Raw genomic sequence first — 20,753 nt, forward strand, 5'->3', positions numbered from 1 at the left:
CAGGGCTCGAACCCACGAACCATGAGATCATGACCTGAGCCGACAGCCAGACGCTTAACCAACTGAGCCACCCAGGAGCCCTAAGGCAGCCCCCCCGCCCCCCCCTGCTCCCGAGTGAGCCCTCAGGGTCAAAGGAAGGACTCTTCCCCAACCCCTCTATCAGAAGCCGACATCGCCTCCCCAGCCTCACTCCACCCTCCGTTTTTTACATGATTAGGTCTTGTCTCTGTAGCTAACTTGTCAAAGCCCATGGCCAGGCACCAAACGCATTTCGTGTTCGTTTAGAAGGGAGTGATCACAGGATGAAGAAGGTGAGTGATCACAGGATGAAGAAGCGTGGACAAGAAACACTCAGAAGGAGGGCTGATGTCTACTAAAAACAAAAGAAACTGAGGCTCTCTAGTTAGTACTTTAAAATAAAACAAAGGAGGCCGCAAAGCAGCGTGATATTTTTTTAATGTTTATTTATTTTTGAGAGAGCTCGCGAGCATGAGCCGGGGAGGGGCAGAGAGAGCTGGAGAGAGAATCCCATGCAGGGTCCGTGCTGTTAGCACAGAGCCCGACACGGGGCTGGGTCTCATGAACTGTGAGATCACGATCTGAGCCAAAACCAAGAGTCAGATGCTTAACTGAGCCCCCCAGGCGCCCTGAGGCAGCATGACTTTTCAAGACAGGCGAGTGAAGAGTGGGGACAATGCAGTGACGATGTTCCTCAGTCTCACCACTCACCAGGTCTGCGCCTCAGGCAGCCCCTCCCACTGTGCCTCAGTTCTCTCCTCTGCCCATGGGGATACCAGCAATGCCTCCCTCCCTGGGCTGACGTGATGGTTAGAGAAGGTGACGCCCGCCGTGTCCCTGCAGCAGCACACGTGGAGATCTTTCAGGAAGTCGTGACAGTTGTCACTGACGGAAGGGGGAGCGTGAAGAGACAGACCAAGCACAAGCATGGTAGCATGTACATAAATAGTCAACTCAGTATTTGTGAAAAACAAACAGCACAGACGCTTTCTATGGAGTGAGCCGAATCACAGACACCAACTCCCCAGAAAGGCTGAATACGAATAGAAGCACAGATCAGTCTTTGTGTCAAGGTTTAATGCAAACATTCAAACCGAAATATTAGCACGGCAAACCAGCAGCACGCTAGAGAAGGAAAACACCGCAGCCCAGGACTTTCCTCCCGAATGCAAGAATGGGTGGCTTTAGGACGTCTGTGAAGACGCTGCGTCCTGTAAAGAGATCCAGAAGGGACGACCACAAGTGCGCCTTCTCTGGATGCTGATGGACTTTTCAAATCCCACAGCCATTTCGGGGCACCTGGGGGTCAGTCAGTTAGGTGTCCAACTTCGGCTCAGATCATGATCTCGTGATTCATGGGTTCAAGCCCCACATCAGGCTCTGTGTCAGCAGCTCGGAACCTGCAATCTGCTTTGGATTCTGTGTCTCCCTTTCTCTCTGCCCCTCCCTTCCTCATGCTCTGTCTCTCAAAAATAAATGAATGTTAAAATAAATAAACAAATAAACATTTTGAAAACACAAATTCAAGAGCCATTTGTGATATTATAAAATAAAACAAAAAATCAGAATATAGGGATACTTCTTCAACATGACAAAGTATTTCTTAGTTCAAGATCTAATATTATGCTTAATGAAATTCACAAGAAACAATTCCACCAATGTCATGAAAACTACAAGGATGGCATCGTCACTGCTGTCCCCCAGGATCTACTGAACACGGTGGACACAGAAAGAATGTAGAGATGGAGACATTAGACTCAAAGAGGCAAAGTGCTCACTTTTTGCAGGTGTGCTCTACTCTTAGAACAGCAAAGAGTAAATGGAACGACTCTTTGACGCAATATGAGAAGGAAGATGGGGAGTTGCCGAGAGCAGAAGCGTTGTGTGGAAAATAGAACATAACGGTCCGTTTACAACTAAGAGCAACACAAAGATAAAGCATCCAGGAACAGACTTAATAATAAATGTGTGATCCTGTGTGAAGAACGGTTTAAAGCAATATGAGGGATGCGGAAGACAAGAGTGAGAAGCACGCTGTGTTCAGAGGTAGGGATACACAACGTTGTAAATACATCGGTTCTCCCAAACACCGTCTGAACATGTGCTGTGGTCAGGCAGAAATACCAGACGTGTGATGGTGGAGGTGAGGATGGGCAGGCCACACGGAATGTGACCAACCTGATTTTTTTTAATTTTTACTTATTTATTTTTGAGAGAGAGAGAGAATGAGTTGGGGGGCAGGGGGAGACACAGAATCCAAAGCAGCCTCCAGGTTTGAGCTGTCAGCACAGAGCCAGACATGGGGCTTGAACTCACAAACTGTGAGATCAACATCTGAGCTGAAGTCAGGTGTTCAACCGACTGAGCCACCCAGGTGCCCCATGACCAATCTGATTTTAAACTTTAAATAGAAAGTAAATACCCAAGAATAACCAGTAAAATTCTAAAAACACAATGTAATGAGAAGGAACTAGACCTATGAAGTATTGAACTGTGTCATTAAGAGCCCATTGCAAGAGGCAAATAACTAAAAAAGATACATCAATGGAAAAGAATAGAAAATCAAGAAATATACCCAAATTTATGCAAATTTAGTACATAATAAAGATGGCACCTCGCCTTTCTTAGGTAAGGAGGAAAAAAGACCACTTAGTAAATAGTATTAGAATAACCAGGTTGTCCCCTGAAAAGAGAAGAAAATTAAATGTTTCTTTATAGCTTATACCAGAATGCTTCCAGGTGATCAAAGATGTAAATGTCAGACAAAACAAAAACACAAAAGAACTAGAAGAAGCCAAGGAAGAAATGTCATGACCTCAGAGTTAGAAAGACGTTTTTATCTCTGTTGCACATCAGAAGTCATAGAAGAAAAAAATGAAATTTTAAATGACACACACACAAATTTTCTAACCTGCGTGGCAACACCGATCTCCACGTGAAGTCCAATGACCAATGATGCAGTAGGATAATTACTTGTAATGAGCATCACACACAGGAAATCATTTTTCTCATATACTAAGAGCCCCTACAGCTCTATAAAAAAGGATCAATAACCCAATATTTTAAGAATCCAACGGATATGAACAGACAGTTCTCAGAAAGGAAAATGTAAATGGGTTGAAACATAATAAAAGATGTTCAACATATGAAAAGATGATCAACCCCATGCATACAACAAAGTGCAAATTAAAACTACACTAACAGATAATATTGCTCAATTGAACCTCATTGAAATTCAAAAGTTTTGCACCTCAAAAGATGCCATCAAGAAAATGCAAAGACAGGGGTGCCTGAGGGGCTCAGTTGGTTGAGTGTCTGGCTTCAGCTCAGGTCATGATCTCATGGGTCGTGGGTTTGAGCCCCACATCAGGCTCTGTGCTGACAGCTACCTCTGAGCCTGGAGCCTGTCTTCCGATTCTGTGCCTCCCTCTCTCTCTGACCCTCCTCTGTTCACACTCTCTCTCTCTCTCTCTGAAAACTAAATAAAACATTAAAAAAAAAAGAAAATGCAAAGACAGAAACAGACTTGGGGAAGACATTTGAAAACATATACCTCATCAGGTATGTATATCCAGGATAAACAAGAACTCTTGATCTAAATAAAAAGACTACTCAATCAAAAAAATGGGCAAAAACTTGAATACACAATTCACAGTAGATCATATATGAATAGCTTATTATCACTCAAAAAGATGCTTGACATCATTAGTCATCAGGGAGATAAAATTTAAAATTGCAATGAATCCACAACTGTATGGTCAACATACAATTGCTTCAACAAAGCAGGAAAAGAATAGCCAGTGGACAAGACAGTCTTTTCAACAAATGGTGTTGGGAAAACTGGGCAGCAACATGCAGAATAAAATTGGATCACTTTCTTACACCATACACAAAAATAAACTCAAAATGGATGAAAGACATAAATGTGAGACAGGAAATCATCAAAATCTGAGAGCAGAACACAGGCAACAACCTCTCTGACCTCAGCTGTAGCAACTTCTTACTAGACAGGTCACCTAAGGTCAGGGAAACAAAAGCAAACGTGAGCTACTGGGACTTCAACAAGAATAAAATCTTCTGCACAGTGAAGGAAACAATCAACAAAATTCAAAGGCAACCTACGGAATGGGAGAAAATATTTGCAACCAACATGTCTGATAAAGGATTAGTGCCCAAAATCTGTAAAGAACTTATAAACTCAACAACCACCCCCCCAAAAATAATAATAACAACCCAGTTAAGAAGTGAGCAGAAGACATGAATAGACACTCTTCCAAAGAAGACATCCAGATGGCCAACAGATACATGAAAAGGTCCTCCACATCACTGATCACCAGGGAAACACAAATACCATGATGAGATACCACCTCACGCCTGTCAGAGTGGCTGAAATTAAAACATAAGAAGAACAAGTGCCGGCGAGGTCGCGGAGAAAGGGGAGCCCTCCTGCCCTGCTGGGGGGAAGGTAACCTGGCGCAGCCGCTCTGGAGAACAGTGTGGAGGTTCCTCAAAAAACTAAAAATAGAACTACCCTATGATCCAGCGATTGCACTATTTAGATATTTACCCAAAAGACACAAAAAATGCAGATTTGAAGGGGTACATGCACCCCAATGTTTTATGGCAACATTATCAACAGCCAAACTGTGGAGAGTGCCCAAATGTCCATCAACTGATGAATGGATAAAGAAGATGTAGTATATAGATATATACAATGGAATATTACCCAGCCATCAAAAAGAATGAAATCTTGCCATTTGCAATGACGCGGATGGAGCTAGAATGTATTCTGCTAAGTGAAAGAAGTCAGTCAGAGGAAGACAAGTACCACATGATTTCACTCATATGTGGGACTTAAGAAACAAAACAGGTGAACATATGAGAAAGGGGGGAGAGGAGAAGAGAGGGAAACAAACCACACAAGACTCAATGATAAAGAGCAAACTGAGGATTGATGGGGGGAACGTGGGTGGGGGATGGGCTAGATCGCTGATGAGCGTTAAGGAGGCACTTGTGATGCGCACTGGGTGTTGTATGTAAGTGACAAATCACTGAACTCTACTCCCGAAACCAGTATTGCACTGAATGTTAACTAAAACTTAAATAAAAATAAATAAAAACCGCAGGGAGACCATTTCATACCCACTAGCATGGCCACAATCAAGAGGACAGACAGTAACAAACATTGAGGGCACAGGGAAAAGGGGACCCTCCTGTGGTGCTGCTGGGAACACAGAATGGTGCAGCCACTTTGAGAACAGTTTGTCCGTTTCTTAAAAGTTAGATGTAGGAGCGCCTGGGTGGCTCAGTCTGTTAAGTTGCCAACACTCAATGTCAGCTCAGGTCTTCCTTGATCTCAGGGTCCTGAGTTCAAGCCCCACATTGGGCTCCACATTGGGCATGAAGCCTACTTTAATAGGTTTTTTTAATGCGTTTTTTATTTACTATTTTTGAGAGAGGCATACAAAGTGCAAGCAGCAGAGGAGCAGAGAGAGAGGGAAACACAGAGTCCGAAGCAGGCCCCAGGCTCTGAGCTGTCAGCACAGAGCCTGACGCAGGGCTCGAACCCATGAACCGTGAGATCATGACCTGAGCCGAAGTCAGACACTTAAGTGACTGAGTCACTCAGGTGCCTCTAAAGCCTGCTTTAAAAAAAACAGTTACATATAAACATGCCAAATGACCCAGCAGTCCATTCTTGGGACCCTCTCCAAGAGAAATGAAACTAAGGCCACACAAAAAAGCTTAGACCTGAACATTCATGGGAGTATTACTCATAAGAGCCAAAACTTTGGAACAACTTAAATATCCATCCCCTGGAAACTGGATAAGGCAAAAGCGGTGCGTTCACGCAAGGAATGTTATTTGACAATAAAAAAGGAAAATCAATTGAGAGATGCTGCAACACGGATAGATCTCGAAAACACGATGCAAACAGAAAGGCAGCAGACATAAAGAGACCACACATCATATGATTCCGTTTACAGGAAACATCCAGATAAAGTGACTGTGTGGAGGCAGGAAGGAGGTTAGCATTTGCCTGGCAAGGAGTGAAGGAAAAGCAAAGGGACTGACCACGGACATGAGGGACGGGGGGTCGCACTGGGCTGATGGAAATGTTCTAAATCTGATTCCCGGGGATGGTTGCCGAACTTGGTGCGTGTACTAGAAATGACTGAACTGTTCCCTTGGAATGTGTGGGTGTGTACTGTGTAAAATACGCCTCAATAAAATCATAATATGTTCTATTTTTATAAAAGAACACAGGTGGTGGGGCCAGATTTGGCCCTCAGGCCCCACCATTTACCGAGACCATGGTAACCACCTACACAGGGCAGTAAAAGGCCCCTCTAACCTTGGGAATTTTTGCTATAGTTGAAGAGCGTGAGCAAGATAAATTCAGCACTGGTATCAAATAACAGCTACGGCGACACTGCATCTTCTCAGGCGCGCAGGTGGCTAACGTGTCGCACGGGGTCGCACCGCGAACGGGGAAGAAGCGCCCCTCGCCCTCCTGGCAGAGTGGAAGTGGCACAGCCCGAGGAGGCCGCGGGACAGCATCACAGGGGGACGTGCCCTTGATCCAGCGTTCGCACTTCAGGAACGTATCCTACAGCGAGGCGCACGCACCTGCGACAGGATGTCTGCAGGCTTGCGCCGCGTCGTTAGTAACGGCCAACGATTGGGAACAACCCCGCTCCCCTGGCAGGAGAACAGCCAGGTCACCCACAGCTGTAGGAGAAGATCGAGGAAGCTCTTTCCGACCTGCTGAGGACAGCCAGCCAGGACGTCCCCAGGAGGGCATCTCACGAGGACAGTGCACGATACACTGATGTGTGTCTACAATGGCCGATCCGTGTTTATAGTATGTGTTTGTGTGTACACCTGTGCACGCATTTGTGTACTTTGGAAGATTTTGCCAGGGTTGAAAATCAAGCGGAGGGGCACCTGGCTCACTTAGTTGATTGAGCACCCGGCTCTGGGTTCTAGCTCGGGCGTGATCCCAGGGTCGTGGGATGGAGCCCCACCGCAGACTCTGGGCTGAGCATAGAACCTGCTTAAGATTCTCTCTCTCTCTCTCTCTCTCTCTCTCTCTTTCTCTCTCTACCCCTCTCCCCACTCTCGAGCACTCTCTCTCACTGAAAAAAAAAAAATCAAAAAAAAAAAAAGAAAAGAAAACCAAGAACAAAGTAAATACAACATTGGCTTAAAAAAAGGGACAAACTCCAATGACACACCGTTTTCACACGTGTGATTGGCAAACATAACACAGTAATGTGTGTGTGTGTGTGTGTGTGTGTGTGTGTGAGCACATTTATTTGCAGATAGCTGTAGAAAACGTCTCTGGAAGTATCTCCAAGGAAGTGAGGCTCACTTTAAGGAGCGGATCTTGCTGGCTGACTCACAGCATGAGAGCAGAGCGTTTCACTGCGTGCTCCTTGCCATTCTTGAAATGTGGGCCCTGCGAATGTATTTATTGATCAATTACTTAAGTCAGGATATAGAGGAAATAAATAATACAATGGAAAAGGCTTTCAAAGATACACTGAATTGCATGTTCCACAAATAAGGATTTCACCATTTTGTGGCTGCTCACATTTGACTTATCAGGCTATTTTTTAAAAATTGTCTTTACACATTTCTGAAAGCTTCCAAACATCCAAGGGCCAAAAAAATATTCACGCTCCATAAGTGCTCCAAACATAAAAGTCCTGAGTGGCCACGATTCGGTTCTATGAGTTGAGGTGAGCCTGATCCCCAAGGAGAACATTGCTACTTGGACAAGAGAATGTTAATTCCATCCAAAGACACCCTTTTTATTACCAAATAATGTGCACAACACATACGTCACCTCTCACCTCCCTAGCGCCCTTTCTGTGAGCCTCATCCCACCGAGAGCTTCACCAGAGCCTTGGGGGATGGGCAGACATCTGGATGGTGGGAAGCGGGGCACATGACTCATGACTTTAGTGTTGGTGTATTTTAAGTCCAGATGGGACCAGAATATCCTGCTTGGTTCAAGGCAAAGTTATATCGTTAATACTTTTAAAGGTATGAACTAAGCTCCTAAGAGCAACATCGGTATAACTAACAAATATAAGATACCAGAAGATAAACTTCAGCGTGTGGTGAATCACCAGTAAGGCATGACAAGTGGACTTGGCCCCAGGCAGATGGTTTAGTACAAGGTCGTAGAGGTGAAGTGACACTAACCTTTGGTTTCACTGCATACCTCGCTCTCCAGAGTCAACCAGTCCTGAGTCTGGTGTTTGTCCTTCCCTCATACGTCTTTGTGCTTTGACACAATGTATGCATGGATCCTGAAACTGCAGAGTATTATTTTTTTTATTTAACGTATGTGTCTTGTATGATGGGCTAAATTGACAGGTGCTGTGCATACCTTGTCCCTTTCCTTTCTACACTGTGAAATTCATCCCGGTTAGCGCCTCCATGAGTCCCAGCTCAGCACTCCCCCGCTGTGTGTCCTTGGCCACACGACTAAACCCTCGGTGCCCTGTTCTGCTAGCAACAAAAGGGGTTGGCGACAGCTCCCATCGCTGGGCTGCATTTAGCAGTAAATGAGTCCGTCTTGGTGCCACGCCTAGGACCATGCCTGGCTTATCTCAGTGCAATGGATGGAAGGACCAACTCCATTTCAGAAAATGAAACTGGGAAACTAGGTCCCAGGGATGTCACTTCACTTGCCTTGGTCACATGACCAGTGATGGGCAGAGCCCCAGGCTCTACCAGGAAGTGGGTCCTATCACCGGCACCCTTGAATCTCCCAGAATTCATGGCTCTCAGCCCCACCAAATGGGAGCTCAGCAAAGATCTGTTGTACAGAATGGATTGTACAATTTTCCACCAACCTTTACTAATTCTCCAATTGAAATGAATCTGATGTGAACCAGGTACTTCTTAAATATTTAAAATTTGGGAAGAATAAATGGGGTTTTGTCACTGTAGGAAATAGAAATTAAGTCACCGGTGAAAGAAACCAATCCTGAGGGGCGCCTGGGTGTTGACCTCAGCTCAGGTCATGATCTAGTGTTTTGTGAGCTCAAACCCGGTGTCAGGCTCTGTGCTGACAGCTTGGAGCCTGGAGCCTGCTTCCGATGCTGTGTCTTCCTCTCTCTCTCTATCTCTCCATCTCTCTCTGCCCCTCCCCCATTTGTGCTATGTCTCTCTCTCTCAAAAATAAATAAACATTAAAAATTAAAAAAAAAACAAAGACACTAATTCTGAGAAGACATGCAAGATCATTTATGGAAAAGCAAGGGCACCTGGGTAGCTCAGTCAGTTGAGCATCCAACTCTTGATTCCCGCTCAGGTCTTGATCTCATGGTTCGTGGGATCAAGCCCTGCATTGGGCTCTGTGCTGATAGTGAAGAGCCTGCTTGGGATTCTCCCTCTCCGTGTCCCTCTGCCCTCTCCGACTCTCTCTCTCACTCTCAAAATAGTTTTTTTTTAATTTTAATAAAAAATTGAAATTAAAGAAAAAAAGTTATTGTAAGAGAAACTGCCTCACAGAGTCCGGGTGGGAAGCAAGGGGTCTTCGGCTCTGCTGGGAAAGTGTAGGCGGGTCTGGCAGCAGGAAGCCGTGAGCTCCCCTGTGTTGGGACCGGGTTCAGAAACGTCCAGCCACCTTTCATCTGCCCCCTGAGATCCGACGGCTGCCTGATGAACCCAGCCAGAGACAGCTGGCAGCAGTGAGTCCCCAAGAGGGTCGGCCTGGGGCCCAAGCCGGGCCGGGAGGGAGCGGGACTCATCAGCACGCACGCCTCCTCCAGGCAGGAAAGCACGCCTCCTCCAGGCAGTCCTCCTCACGGGGCTCCGGTAAAGCTCGATGCTTAGTGTGCATTTCTTACCAGGTTATTGAAGATATTATTGCAAGCCAAGAAGAGGAGGAGAAAAACAAAAAGAATAAAAAGAAGAAGGCAAAGAATCCCGAGAAACCTAGGAAAGATAAGGAGAAAAAAGGCACAAGGGAAAAAGGCAAGGTAAGGAATTCGGAAGTTTAGAAATTTTCGTTTAAGTGGCCCCTTGCGTTCAGTCTGTGGCTCGGTCCCCCCCCCCCCCCGAGACTGGGGCACTCGTTTCCTAGACAACCGTTCTCTCGCGCCCACTGATTTACGGCATTTTTTTAGGTGGCTCCATCTCCAGTCACCTTCCTCTCTGTGACTTGTAATAAACAAATATCAGGGTAAAGAGTGGTTTTAGGGACTCGGATCCCTTACATATTTATTCACGTAGGTGGTACCTGTGAATTTTTATTCCTCAAAATCAGCGATCCCCGGCGTCTTTCCTCAAGGGTAGAGAAGGGAAAACAAGCCTGCGAAGCGCGTGACCACTGCAAAGTCAAAATAACCTTACCTGCTTTAACCAAAGTGTGTTTGTCCAAATTTATCCCTTCACGTTGACATCGTGCTCTGTTTTCATGGAAGTTGTTGGTTCCTACTCTGAAGGAAATCAGAGCTCGCGCAGGGTCACTTTGGATCAGGCCTCCGGTCGTGCAGGGCGGTGGGAGGGGGGTGGGCGGGGCCAGGTGCTGCATCTCGGGGAGGTGACCGGTGGGGTCTCCCCCTTCGAGCACGACGTGGGCCCCAGGACGGGGCTCTCCCAGCAGACACTCCTTCTGTGGGGGACGGAGCTGGGCTGGAGGCTCACCCCCCCCCCCCGACGCGTGGTTATGTTTGAGGAGGCGTCTCCGCACAGACCGTCCCTCCTCTCAGCTGACCAAACCCTCATCTGAGTCGACTCGGGAACTGATCCTTAAGGGCTGTGGCCCGTCCGTGACTGTCCAGAGGCAGAGACCCAGGTCTTGCCGAGGTAGCGGCAGCCACACTCCTCATGGTCCAGGATGTGGGCTCAGGAGGGACGCAGGACAGGCTGCGTGGACCAGGACAAGTGCCTGGACCGAGGCGTCAGAAGCCGTGAGCAGGGGACAGAGGAGGCTGGTGGTGGATGCACAATGACAACGCCCAGACTCCTCACGAATGCAAGGCATGGGCGATGGAGATGCAGGCCAGCCTTTGTTAAAATCCCTTGCACGGGCGCCGGGCTCGCTCAGTCAGGTAAGCATCTGACTCTTGGTTTCAGCTCAGGTCACCATCTCACGGCTCCTGGGTTCGAGCCCCACATCAGGCTGTGTGCTGACAGCATGGAGCCTGCTTGGGATTCCATCTCCCTTTCTCTCTGCCCCTCCCCCACTCAAATAAATAAATAAATAAATAAATCTTGCGCCGTTGCAGCCACCCAGCTGGAGACGATTGTCCCTTCTGCAAGGTTCTTCTCCCGCCCATCCGTCTCTGTCCCTCTCCTTCACCGTGTCCACTGCTGTGAACCAGAGAAGAGGGACCCCTTACAGCTCAGTCCGGGCACACCTGCCCCACCGCAGCCCCCAGCTCAGTCCCCAGCTCCCGGGCATGTCATGCTGACCCCTCGCCTAATTCCGCCCCAGGAATTCCGGGGCTCAAGGAGCTGCTTCCTGCAGGGTCACACCACCCAGGGACAGCCAGCCCCCTCCGTGGGACAATTCTGAAAGCATTGTCCCAGCTCCTGGGCTCCCTGTGGGGCCAGCTGACAACTCAAGTCCAGGGGTATCGCATCTGATTCTCTTCCGTGCGGCTCCCTCCTTCCCTCCCTCCCCTCCTCCCTGTGGGCAGGGAACCACCCCCTCGGGCTCCATCTGGGTGTTTCCAGGGAACCCAACCCACGAGGCCACCTGTGGCTCCTCCTGCTCTACTTGGGCCCCAAAGCTGCTAATGTGTTGCAGAAGAAAGTTTTAAAAAATGAAGAAAGAAGCAGAGAGCTTACTTGATAGAGTTAATTTTTTTTTCAATATTTTATTGTCAAGTTGTTTCCCATACTTTTTAAAGCCGCCCTCACACCCTGCAAGCTCGGTGCCAGGGAAAAGGACAACTGGAAGGATTTCAATTGTATTCCAAGCGCCCTCCTGTTCTAAATATGCACTAAGGAGTTTGACACTTGCAAATTAAAAATTCGCTGCTAATGAAGCGTGTTCCATTTAAAAAAAAAATCTGAAATTATCAGCTACACAATCTGGTCTTTGTTGAGTGAAGGTATTTTATTAACGGCCAATTAAAGAGTCACTTAATGACGCAGAGTTTGGGGCAAAAAGCAAAGTCTGAGTCCGTCGGCATTGATGACATGGTTGGAAATGAAGGGGAAACTCTTCAGAGCTCCTTAGAACTGAGTCGGTTCGTGAAAAGTACAGGTCTACACAGTGAGCTTTTGTATGGACTTTTAAGTCTTAATTTAGAATCGATCTCCAAGCATCTAGAAGCATTCCTGGCACTCTGACCTGTAGAGAAGGACGTCTCACCTTCACCCTGGCTCAAGAGTAAGGCGGGGGGAGAGGAAACTGGTTTCGCTCAGCCTGCGTGGGTGCTGACTCACCCCTACCTCCTTCCGGGTGGCACAGCTGTGGGAGTATCCTTCGGGTATTTTTGTAAACTTGGTCGTTTCTCTATTGCCAATACAAATAAATGGTCAGAAACCTTGGGAAAGACCTCGTATTAAAAAGCAAACAAACCTGACGATTAGCTGAATATCTCTAGTCAACTCTGTCAGTGGAAAATATCACACAAGTACAAGTTACGTCAGGCCACGAGAAGGCTACAAATGAGCCTGTGTGACCACAGAGGAGCTGTTGACAAAGGTCTGAGCGGATCAGAAGGTGGGTGGTGCGGATCAGGGACTCCAGGAGGATTCCAGGCCATCGCTGAGCCAGAGAACCAGAAGACAGCCTCAGAGCAAGAACAACAGAGGGAGGGTGTGTGGTGTGGGGCCAGGACAGCCCAGACCCGCCATGGACGGGGCCTTCAAGTGCTGGGCGGAACCTTCTGGAGAAGACGAGAGCCAACCCTGGGGTAGTGACTTGAGCAGACCAGAGTTGTGCAGACTGTGCTCTAAGGTCTGTGGTTCATGACCAGGGTTGGGATGGCCTGTGGGGGAGGAAGGACCGAGGCAGGGGGGGTGTTAGCTCCAGGCGGGGAGCCCTGAGACAGAAGCAGAGTCCCTGCAAACCCAGGTCGCACCCAAGGACAAGTGGGGGCCAGGAGTCTGAGCTCCTCTCAAGTTTGCATCTGTCCCTGTGGACAGATTTAATGCCAAATATCATCCACAAGGTTGAGACTGAAGTGAGTTCTGTTTGCCCGGTTGATTTTCTCTAAAACTAATGAAGACGGAAAGACACAGCCAGCTGGTGGTAACAAGATCTGGGCTCTTGGTCAGCAATCCAGTGACACCCTGACCTGGCTCACAAATACCCATGGTCATCCTTTCATGGCCGCCTCCCCTCCCTCCTCAGCCCCTTCCCGGGGTCCCCTCTGTCTGCATAAACGTGTCTCAGAGTGACCTGCCCAAAACACTCTCCCCACTTTTAGTGCAGCGGGGAGAGCTCCCCGGAGACACTCTGTCATTCAGGACTCAGGAATCGGGAGTTCCCCTGTGGCGTCTTGAGATGTTTGAACCTGGAGATGAGCGGAAGGTAGTTTAAGGGGTTTGGGCGTCCCTGCTTGGATTTCCAGCTCCCTGGAGGGCTGACGGCATGAGAAAGAGAGTGCTGTCAGGGCGTGTCTCCATGGATTGTGCGCAGCATTTGAAAATAATTGTGGCCGGTGACCCTACAGTCCTTTGACCGTGTCATCCAGAAACTTTGCAAACGACTGAACATGTAAAGCATGAAAGTTTTCAGTTCTTATCTGGATCCATCTGAGACCCTGTCTACTGAGACGCTGAAGGACAGAAGCAAGGAGATTGATTTAGGGACGTCACCTCCACCAGCGTGAGTAAAGGGAAACATAAAGCACCACAAACACCTTCAAAACCGAGCTTCCAAAATTTAATCTTATCGTCCCTCAGGCAAGAAAATGAACTTCTGTCTTGTACCTTTTCTTAAACAAAAATTAACACGGATCACGGATCATGTAAAACTGTAAAACCTTTAGGTAAAAACAGGGAAAACAAATCTTCAGGGTTTTGGCTGCGCCAACAGTTTTTACACTTGATGCCAAAAATATCCATAAAGGGAAAGGTTGATAAACTGGACTTGGTCAGAATTAAAAATTAAAATAGAAAAGCTTCAAGGGACACCTGGGTGGTTGAGTCGGTTAAGCATCTGACTTAATTTCAGCTCAGGTCATGATCTCCCAGTTCGTAGAATCAAGCCCCACGTTGGGCTCTGCACTGACAGCGCCAAGCCTGCTTAGGAGTCTCTCTCCGCTTCTCTCTCTGCCCCCTCCCACTTGCGCTTGCTCTCTCTCAAAATAAATAAGCAAACATTAAAAAATAACAATAAAAAACTAAAAACTTTTGCTCGGAAGAGAATGAAGAGACAGGAGAAAACAGTTGCAGACTACACCCCTGACAATGCACTTGCATCTTTGGTGTGCAGACCGTCTCTGAAAGGGTTACAGATGGCAGACAAGGACACCCCTGTCAAGAATGTGGAATAGAGGCCAGCGCTGGTCCGGTCAGGAGAACGTTCTCTGCAAGCCAGCAGCCGGCTTCGCAGACCTTTCTGTGTCAGAATCACGCCACTTGCCCGGCAGTAGGCTGTGTGGACCTCACGTTCCCTTTAGAAACAAAAACTTAGAGAAGGAGCACCCTGCAATCCATCCTTAGGACTCTTTTCTCTTTGTTACCTTTTAAGCCCTATGTTAAGCCGTTTGGAACTATCTTAAGTGGATTTTACCTGTCCAGACCACATGGTCATGTCACAGTCTTCTCTGCATTCACGTAACTTGGGGCCAAATCCTGGGGGGAGCTGGTACCCGTGCGCAGCGCCACTAGCCTGAGAAGGCCCTGCTTGTCTCCAGCGCCGCCCGGCCTTTCCGTGGCCGCAGTGCCTCTTCTCCAGCCGCTGGCCCAGAGAAGCGCTCCGTCGTGAGCCATTGAGCCAACCATGCTCTTATGTTATTTTAGGGTATTTGAGGAGAAAGATGGAAAAGTGGGTGGATTTCCAAAGGTTGGTATCATGATAAAGGTGTCATCGTGGAAATGTCCATATTGAGCATCCTCTGTGTCCCCGGAAGGACAGCGAGGGAGGAAGATAAGAGGCTGTGAGCTGTAGAGACCGGAGCCTCAACCCAGGACACGGAGACCCCGAGGACAGACTCCCTGCGGTTGTACGTAAAGTGAAAGCGTATTCCTCGGAGAAGGTGTGTGAGTTTTCTTCATGTCTCCTCCTATCTAAACCTCAAAAACCACTGCTTCCAGAAAGGACATCATCAGTCGTGTAGAAGGGCCAAGGGGAGCACCACAGATTCAGAAAAGAGCAGGAGTCCGCCAGCCCTGGGTACAGAGGCGGCTTCCCCGAGAACACGCCTCACGCTCAGAGCCCAGGTCTGCCCGGATCTCCCCATCCCCAGGAGGGAAACCTCAGCAGTCCCTGGCCACCACCGCCTCCCCCTCTCCTGCCATTCTGCCGCCTGTGACCCACCGTCCAGCAGCCAGAGGGACCTGAGGAGGCCAGGACTCCGGTCAGCGCCTGGACAGCACTGGGAGCTTGAGAGCTGGGCGGTCGTTGTTTCCCAAGGAATGCTGGGTGCTCATCTGAAGGCGCTGGCGGGAAGTAGCGGTGCAGAGACGCGGAGACGCAGAGACGCGAGAGACCGCGAGAAGGGTGGCCGGCCTGCGCTGCGCATTTGAGGACGAGAGGGAGGTCAGGAGTCAAGGTGGACACCGAGTGCTTCCACTGAGACCCTGCGGAGTCTGAGGGACAGAGGACAGGAGCTGGCTCCAGAAGGACACAGGTTTGAGGTGGGACACCCACGCAGAGGCACCTCACGGTTAGCAGGAAATTCAGATGAACTCTGCCAAGGGCTAGAGCTCTCCCTGCGCAGAGAGCCCCCATCGAGGGCAGGAGGATGGATGGGTTGTGGGAAGACCGGTGTGGGGGTAAGTGGAGAACCTGGGTGACATCCACAGCGGAGGGCAGGAGGAAGAGGGGAGACCAGTGAGAGAAGGGAGCAGCCAGGGGGGCGGGAGCCATTCCGTGCACCAGAGACAGTGAGACTCTGACTTCCTTTTCCAACTGTGTGAACTTCTGGAAGGACGAAAGGAAGGCACTCCTTCTGTCCCTGCTGCCATCTTCCGTGAGAAGTGAGAACTAAGGACATGACGGAGACAAGTCAGGAGGTGCTTTGACAGGAGGGAACCACTGTGTCAAATGTTCCAGAAAAGTCAAGGAGGATGCTGGAGGAAACGGTGCTCTGGTGAGCACGTCACTGGGACACGGAGCTGGGTCCCTACAGAGGAGCGTGGGCCACTGCAGAGGAGCCTGGGCCGGCAGGTGCAGGAGGCAGGTTGCTAGCAGAGGATGACTCGGGCTGAGACCTGAAGGCATACAAACCTCTTTCAGGAAACTGCAAAATGATCAGTGAAGTCAAAAGAGGATTTTATGAAGGGGCAGAGCTAAGGGTACGGGGGGGGGGGCGGGGTGAGGAACGTACCAGTCGTGTGGGCTGGGGGAGGTCCCCGGGTAGCAGGCAGGGAGACGTTGTCCAGCAGAGCAAGGCCAGGGTTCTCTGCAGCAAAGAGCTCTGGGGGAGAAGCAGGAGAAGCAGAGGATTTCAGGCGTGAAGAGATTGTGGAGGGGAGGAAAACCATTTCACCCGAATGACGTCCACTTTCTCGGTATACAATGAGGCAGACTTAAAACTGTGACCCGACTCAGCTGGGAACAGCCAAGCGCTCAGCCAGGTGAAGAGCAGACGGCCACGCAGGTGGAGAACCCACCTGCGACCCGGTTCAGGCTTCGGTGGTGACACCTGCCCTCCCAACCAGCTGGCCAGGGCCAGACTGATGCTTGATTGACTGACTGATCGAATCAACCAGAATAATTCAGGTTAAGTGTTTTCACTGGACCCTGATTTCCCAAAATCCAAATTTCTGGAAAGATCACAGAGATTCCTTCCATGAAGAGTCACAAATAAAGACAGGAGCCTCCCTGGAGAGTCCTTTGGTGGCCCTAAGACTTCCTTTTCCCGGACCCGACCCCCTGAAGGCTCAGCCAATGACCCCATCAAGCAATGTACAACATCTATGATCAAGGAGTGCAAGTTCAGTGTAGAGGAGGTGAGATCGTTTTATTGATTTAAAAAAAGAGAGAGAAATAAGCAAAGGTCACGTGGAACCCGTCACCTAAAGTTAACCATCATTAACATGGTGGTAGACGTCCTTCCAGACATTTCTTTATGCATGGATGTGTACCGATTGCTTCTTATGCTAAATGTTTCTAGTGACCATCAACTGTGGCATCCCGAAGTGGGGTGCGGGAGTCAGGATAAAGGTTAGGGACAAAGAGGGGCATTTACGTTAACCAGCCCTCTGGAGGCCGAGAAAGCTGGGCTTTTCCCTGAGTTAAGTCTTCCTAAAGGGCAAGGAGCTGAGCTGGCTGCACAGAGATAAGAAGGACTTCCGGCAAAGAGGGCCCTCCCCTGGGAAAGCATCGCTTAGGGGGCTGCAGGGTGGGCGTGGGGCCCAGATGGTGGTGGGCGGAGCCCGGATGGTGAGGGGGGGCGTCAGCTGGCGGTTCAGAGGGGCCATTGTGAGAAACGTGGTCTATTTCTTACCGCCCTAATAATGGCCAGGGCGATTTTTCTGACAAAAATTAAACACAGGTACCAGCGAGAAAATCAGGACGGATGTCCGTAGGAATTGTTTGACTTCACGTTGTGGGTTATCTCAGATGGCTGGCGTTCCTTCTGTGGGGGAAGGAATAGCGGTCTGAAACCCGAAAAAGCAGGAGTAATTTTGATTCTTAATCCTGATGGAATTGAGAGAAGAGTGTGAGCAGAAACATAAAATGACATCCTCAATGAAATGCAAACTTGAAAATAGTTATGAGAGGCTTAATTCTTTTGCAAAGAGCTATCATATTATTTTGGTGCCTTTTTATTTTAAAATACGGTTAGAGATGAGAGCTTTCGGGCTGATTTTCAGTGCTGGATCTAGAATCTGTTGAGAGGGAAATAATCAGTCTCCTCCAAATCCCAGTACCCCCGTCCCCACCCCTATCCTGAGGATGCAGAGCCTACAGCAGAGAATCAGACTATTTGAAAGTCATTGAGTGACCAATCTAACATTTGAACCTACATGTTAAGAGGTATATGCCAAATGCACACCCCCATTTTTTTAGAGAGAGAGCATGCATGAGCAGGGTAGAAGCGCAGAGGGAGAGGGAGAGAGAATCCCAAGCAGGCTTCATGCTGAGCACGTCCACACTCAGCCCAGGAACCCAACACAAGGCTCAATCCAATGACCCTGGGATCATAACCTGAACCAAAATCAAGAGTCAGGCTCTGAACTGACTGAGCCACCCCATTTCCCCATTTAAAAAACGTAACAGGTGTGGCCCTATTTGAACTCTGCCACTAATGCCTGTTAACGTGGAGGTTCGCAGGGTCTCTTGGACCAGGATTCCTAGACTCTCACTGACCTTGCTTCCAGCCCTCCGCCCCCTTATGTCACACACGATCTCTCTTCCCGGTGTGTGCTGGGGCAGAGAAGCAGGTGCCAGGGAGTGTAAGCAAATCCTACATAGTAAGCAGTCTTTTTCACCTGGGGGAGTCCAGCACGGCTTCACAGAAGATGACACATGTGCCTCGAACCTCGTGGAATTTTCCACAAATGAAGATGGGAAAATGGAATTCTGATCGGAAAGAAGATGGCCACTTCCAGCTGGCCTCCACATTCCAGGCGGCTTGGTGTCCCGACAAGCCGGTGAGGGGAGGCATAGGACTCAGGCTGGGAGTCAGCTCTCAGAGCAAAGAAGGACCCAGAACGTCAGACAACGGGACCAAGGAGAGGTGACTGACACAGGGCGGCTTCAGTGAGCCCAGCATCATCCGTGCCCGGATGGAGGGCACAGCACCCCCTGCTCAGACTGGCCAGGTGGGTGGGCAGGGGACTCCGCCTTCGCTCATAACCCGGGTAAGAGCCTGTGCGCGTTATCACAGTCCAGTGACCCGGATGCGTGCGCCTTGCACTTCGAGCCTCAACAGATAAAGTAGGGCTGTAATTAACAAAAATATCATTCTTCTTTAACAGGAAGAAGATGAGGGGTGGAAAATGTCACCAAGTGTTTTCCTTCCTGCGATGGAGGAAGGAAATAACGTGTACAAAGGTTGGTTTCGGAGAATACACCTGTTACCCTGTCCCCCAGCGTGACCCCCGGCCCTAACACCCCGTCCACCAGCATGACCCCCGGCCCTAACGCCCCGTCCCCCAGCGTGACCCCCGGCCCTAACGCCCTGTCCCCCAGCGTGACCCCCGGCCCTAACGCCCGGCCTCGTGGGGAAGGATCAGGTGCTCCGTCACGAGAGGCTGAGACCCTGCCGCTCGTAGCCCAGATCCCCAGTCCGTCTCTACTGCAGAATCCCTTTGAGTCCCTTAAAGGCATCGAGTCAGTAAAAGAGCCAGGTACGAACACCACGAGACCACAGTCTCTGAACCTCCATTCTGGGTTTGCGCCCACAGCACGTCAGCTGAACACTTCTCTTGCTGGGAATGAAAGGGATCGTCCTGGGCTGTTTAAATTTTAAAAAGCAATACCAGGTATACAGGAAAATGTTCCAATCCTGTTAGACCAAGACGGGTGCTCCAAAAACCCACACCTAATTCTTTTGTCCGCCCTTCAGCATAATTAGCTCAGCGACAATCTGAGGAGACGGCACCTGTAGGAATTCGTCTTTCAAGCGTTTCTGTTACGATTTACTGGAACAATTATCCAATTCCTTCGGCTCCTCTCTGCCCTCAGGACGAATCCCAGCACAGAATGGCCCTCATGATGACCCTGGTCATCGGTGCCCTTTGGTAATGCTCGAAACATGCAGTAGAGTATTTCCATGCATCCGCCGTGCCTGCGGTTCCTTCCTAATTCTGGCCTTGTCCGGACGGCACTGGTCCTTTTATTTATTTTCATGGACTCGTGGTTTTTACCCAATAAATTGAGCTTCATGCTGACCAGCAACCCGAATGCCATTTCAGGTTTGAGATGCTGGTTCCGTGACGTAAAAATGTTCACCTGCCACCCGAAATTCTCTCCCTTACCCCCAGTGGCAGGGGTCCCGCGCTGCACAGGACGCAGAAGCTCTGGGGAAAGGGGACCTCCGCAGGATTCGGCATCCGCTTTAACCCGGGAGGAAGGAGATGAGAGCAGCAGCCTCGTCACGTTATTAGGTGCCCAAGACACGCAAGGCTTTGTGTTTTCTGTGCCCATCTCGCTGCCCTTCCCAACAGCCAGGGGGAGCCAACAAACACATCGCCCTGTGAGAGGGAGCCTCTGACGCCTCTCGAGTTTGAGGAATCATCAAGTCCTTTACAAACCGCCGCCCAGAGCAGTCACTGCCAGAAACATTCAGCGCTCGTGCATTCATTCAACAAACACTGTCCCTAGGGCGCCAGGTGCAGTGCTCCCGAGGCAGTGCAAGGAGGGTACATCCTGCCTACATGCTCACAGCACCCGGGCGTGGTGGGCACGGATGGGCTGGGGACAGTGGCCCAGAACGAGTAGCTTCTCCAAATGAGGCTGCCAGCGACCGCATCCAGGGCCTGGCTAGGGACCTAGGACGCACACGCGTCACGCTGCAGGGTCACCAGCCAGCTGTGGGTGCCACCGGAACTCAGGATGTGTCTGCAGCAACAGCTGCTCCTTGGGGGGACGTTTCTTTTGGTCCTTACGCCACCCCTCCTGTACGCCAGGCACA

The 20,753-nt window shown here is 49.5% G+C and overlaps 1 protein-coding gene across 2 annotated transcripts in view; it reads left to right on the plus strand.

Annotated features, from left to right (window-relative positions):
* The window catches only part of IQCA1 (IQ motif containing with AAA domain 1), a 137,128-nt gene that overhangs the window by 60,249 nt on the left and 56,126 nt on the right, over nt 1-20,753 (plus strand). For both annotated transcript variants that reach the window (XM_029933556.1, XM_029933557.1), the window contains 2 exons: nt 9,891-10,019; nt 19,096-19,171. In XM_029933556.1, the coding sequence (XP_029789416.1) occupies nt 9,891-10,019; nt 19,096-19,171 (205 nt within the window). The remainder of the gene's footprint in view (nt 1-9,890; nt 10,020-19,095; nt 19,172-20,753) is intronic.

Source organism: Suricata suricatta, chromosome 3 (assembly GCF_006229205.1).
Source record: "Suricata suricatta isolate VVHF042 chromosome 3, meerkat_22Aug2017_6uvM2_HiC, whole genome shotgun sequence".
Taxonomy (NCBI): domain Eukaryota; kingdom Metazoa; phylum Chordata; class Mammalia; order Carnivora; family Herpestidae; genus Suricata; species Suricata suricatta.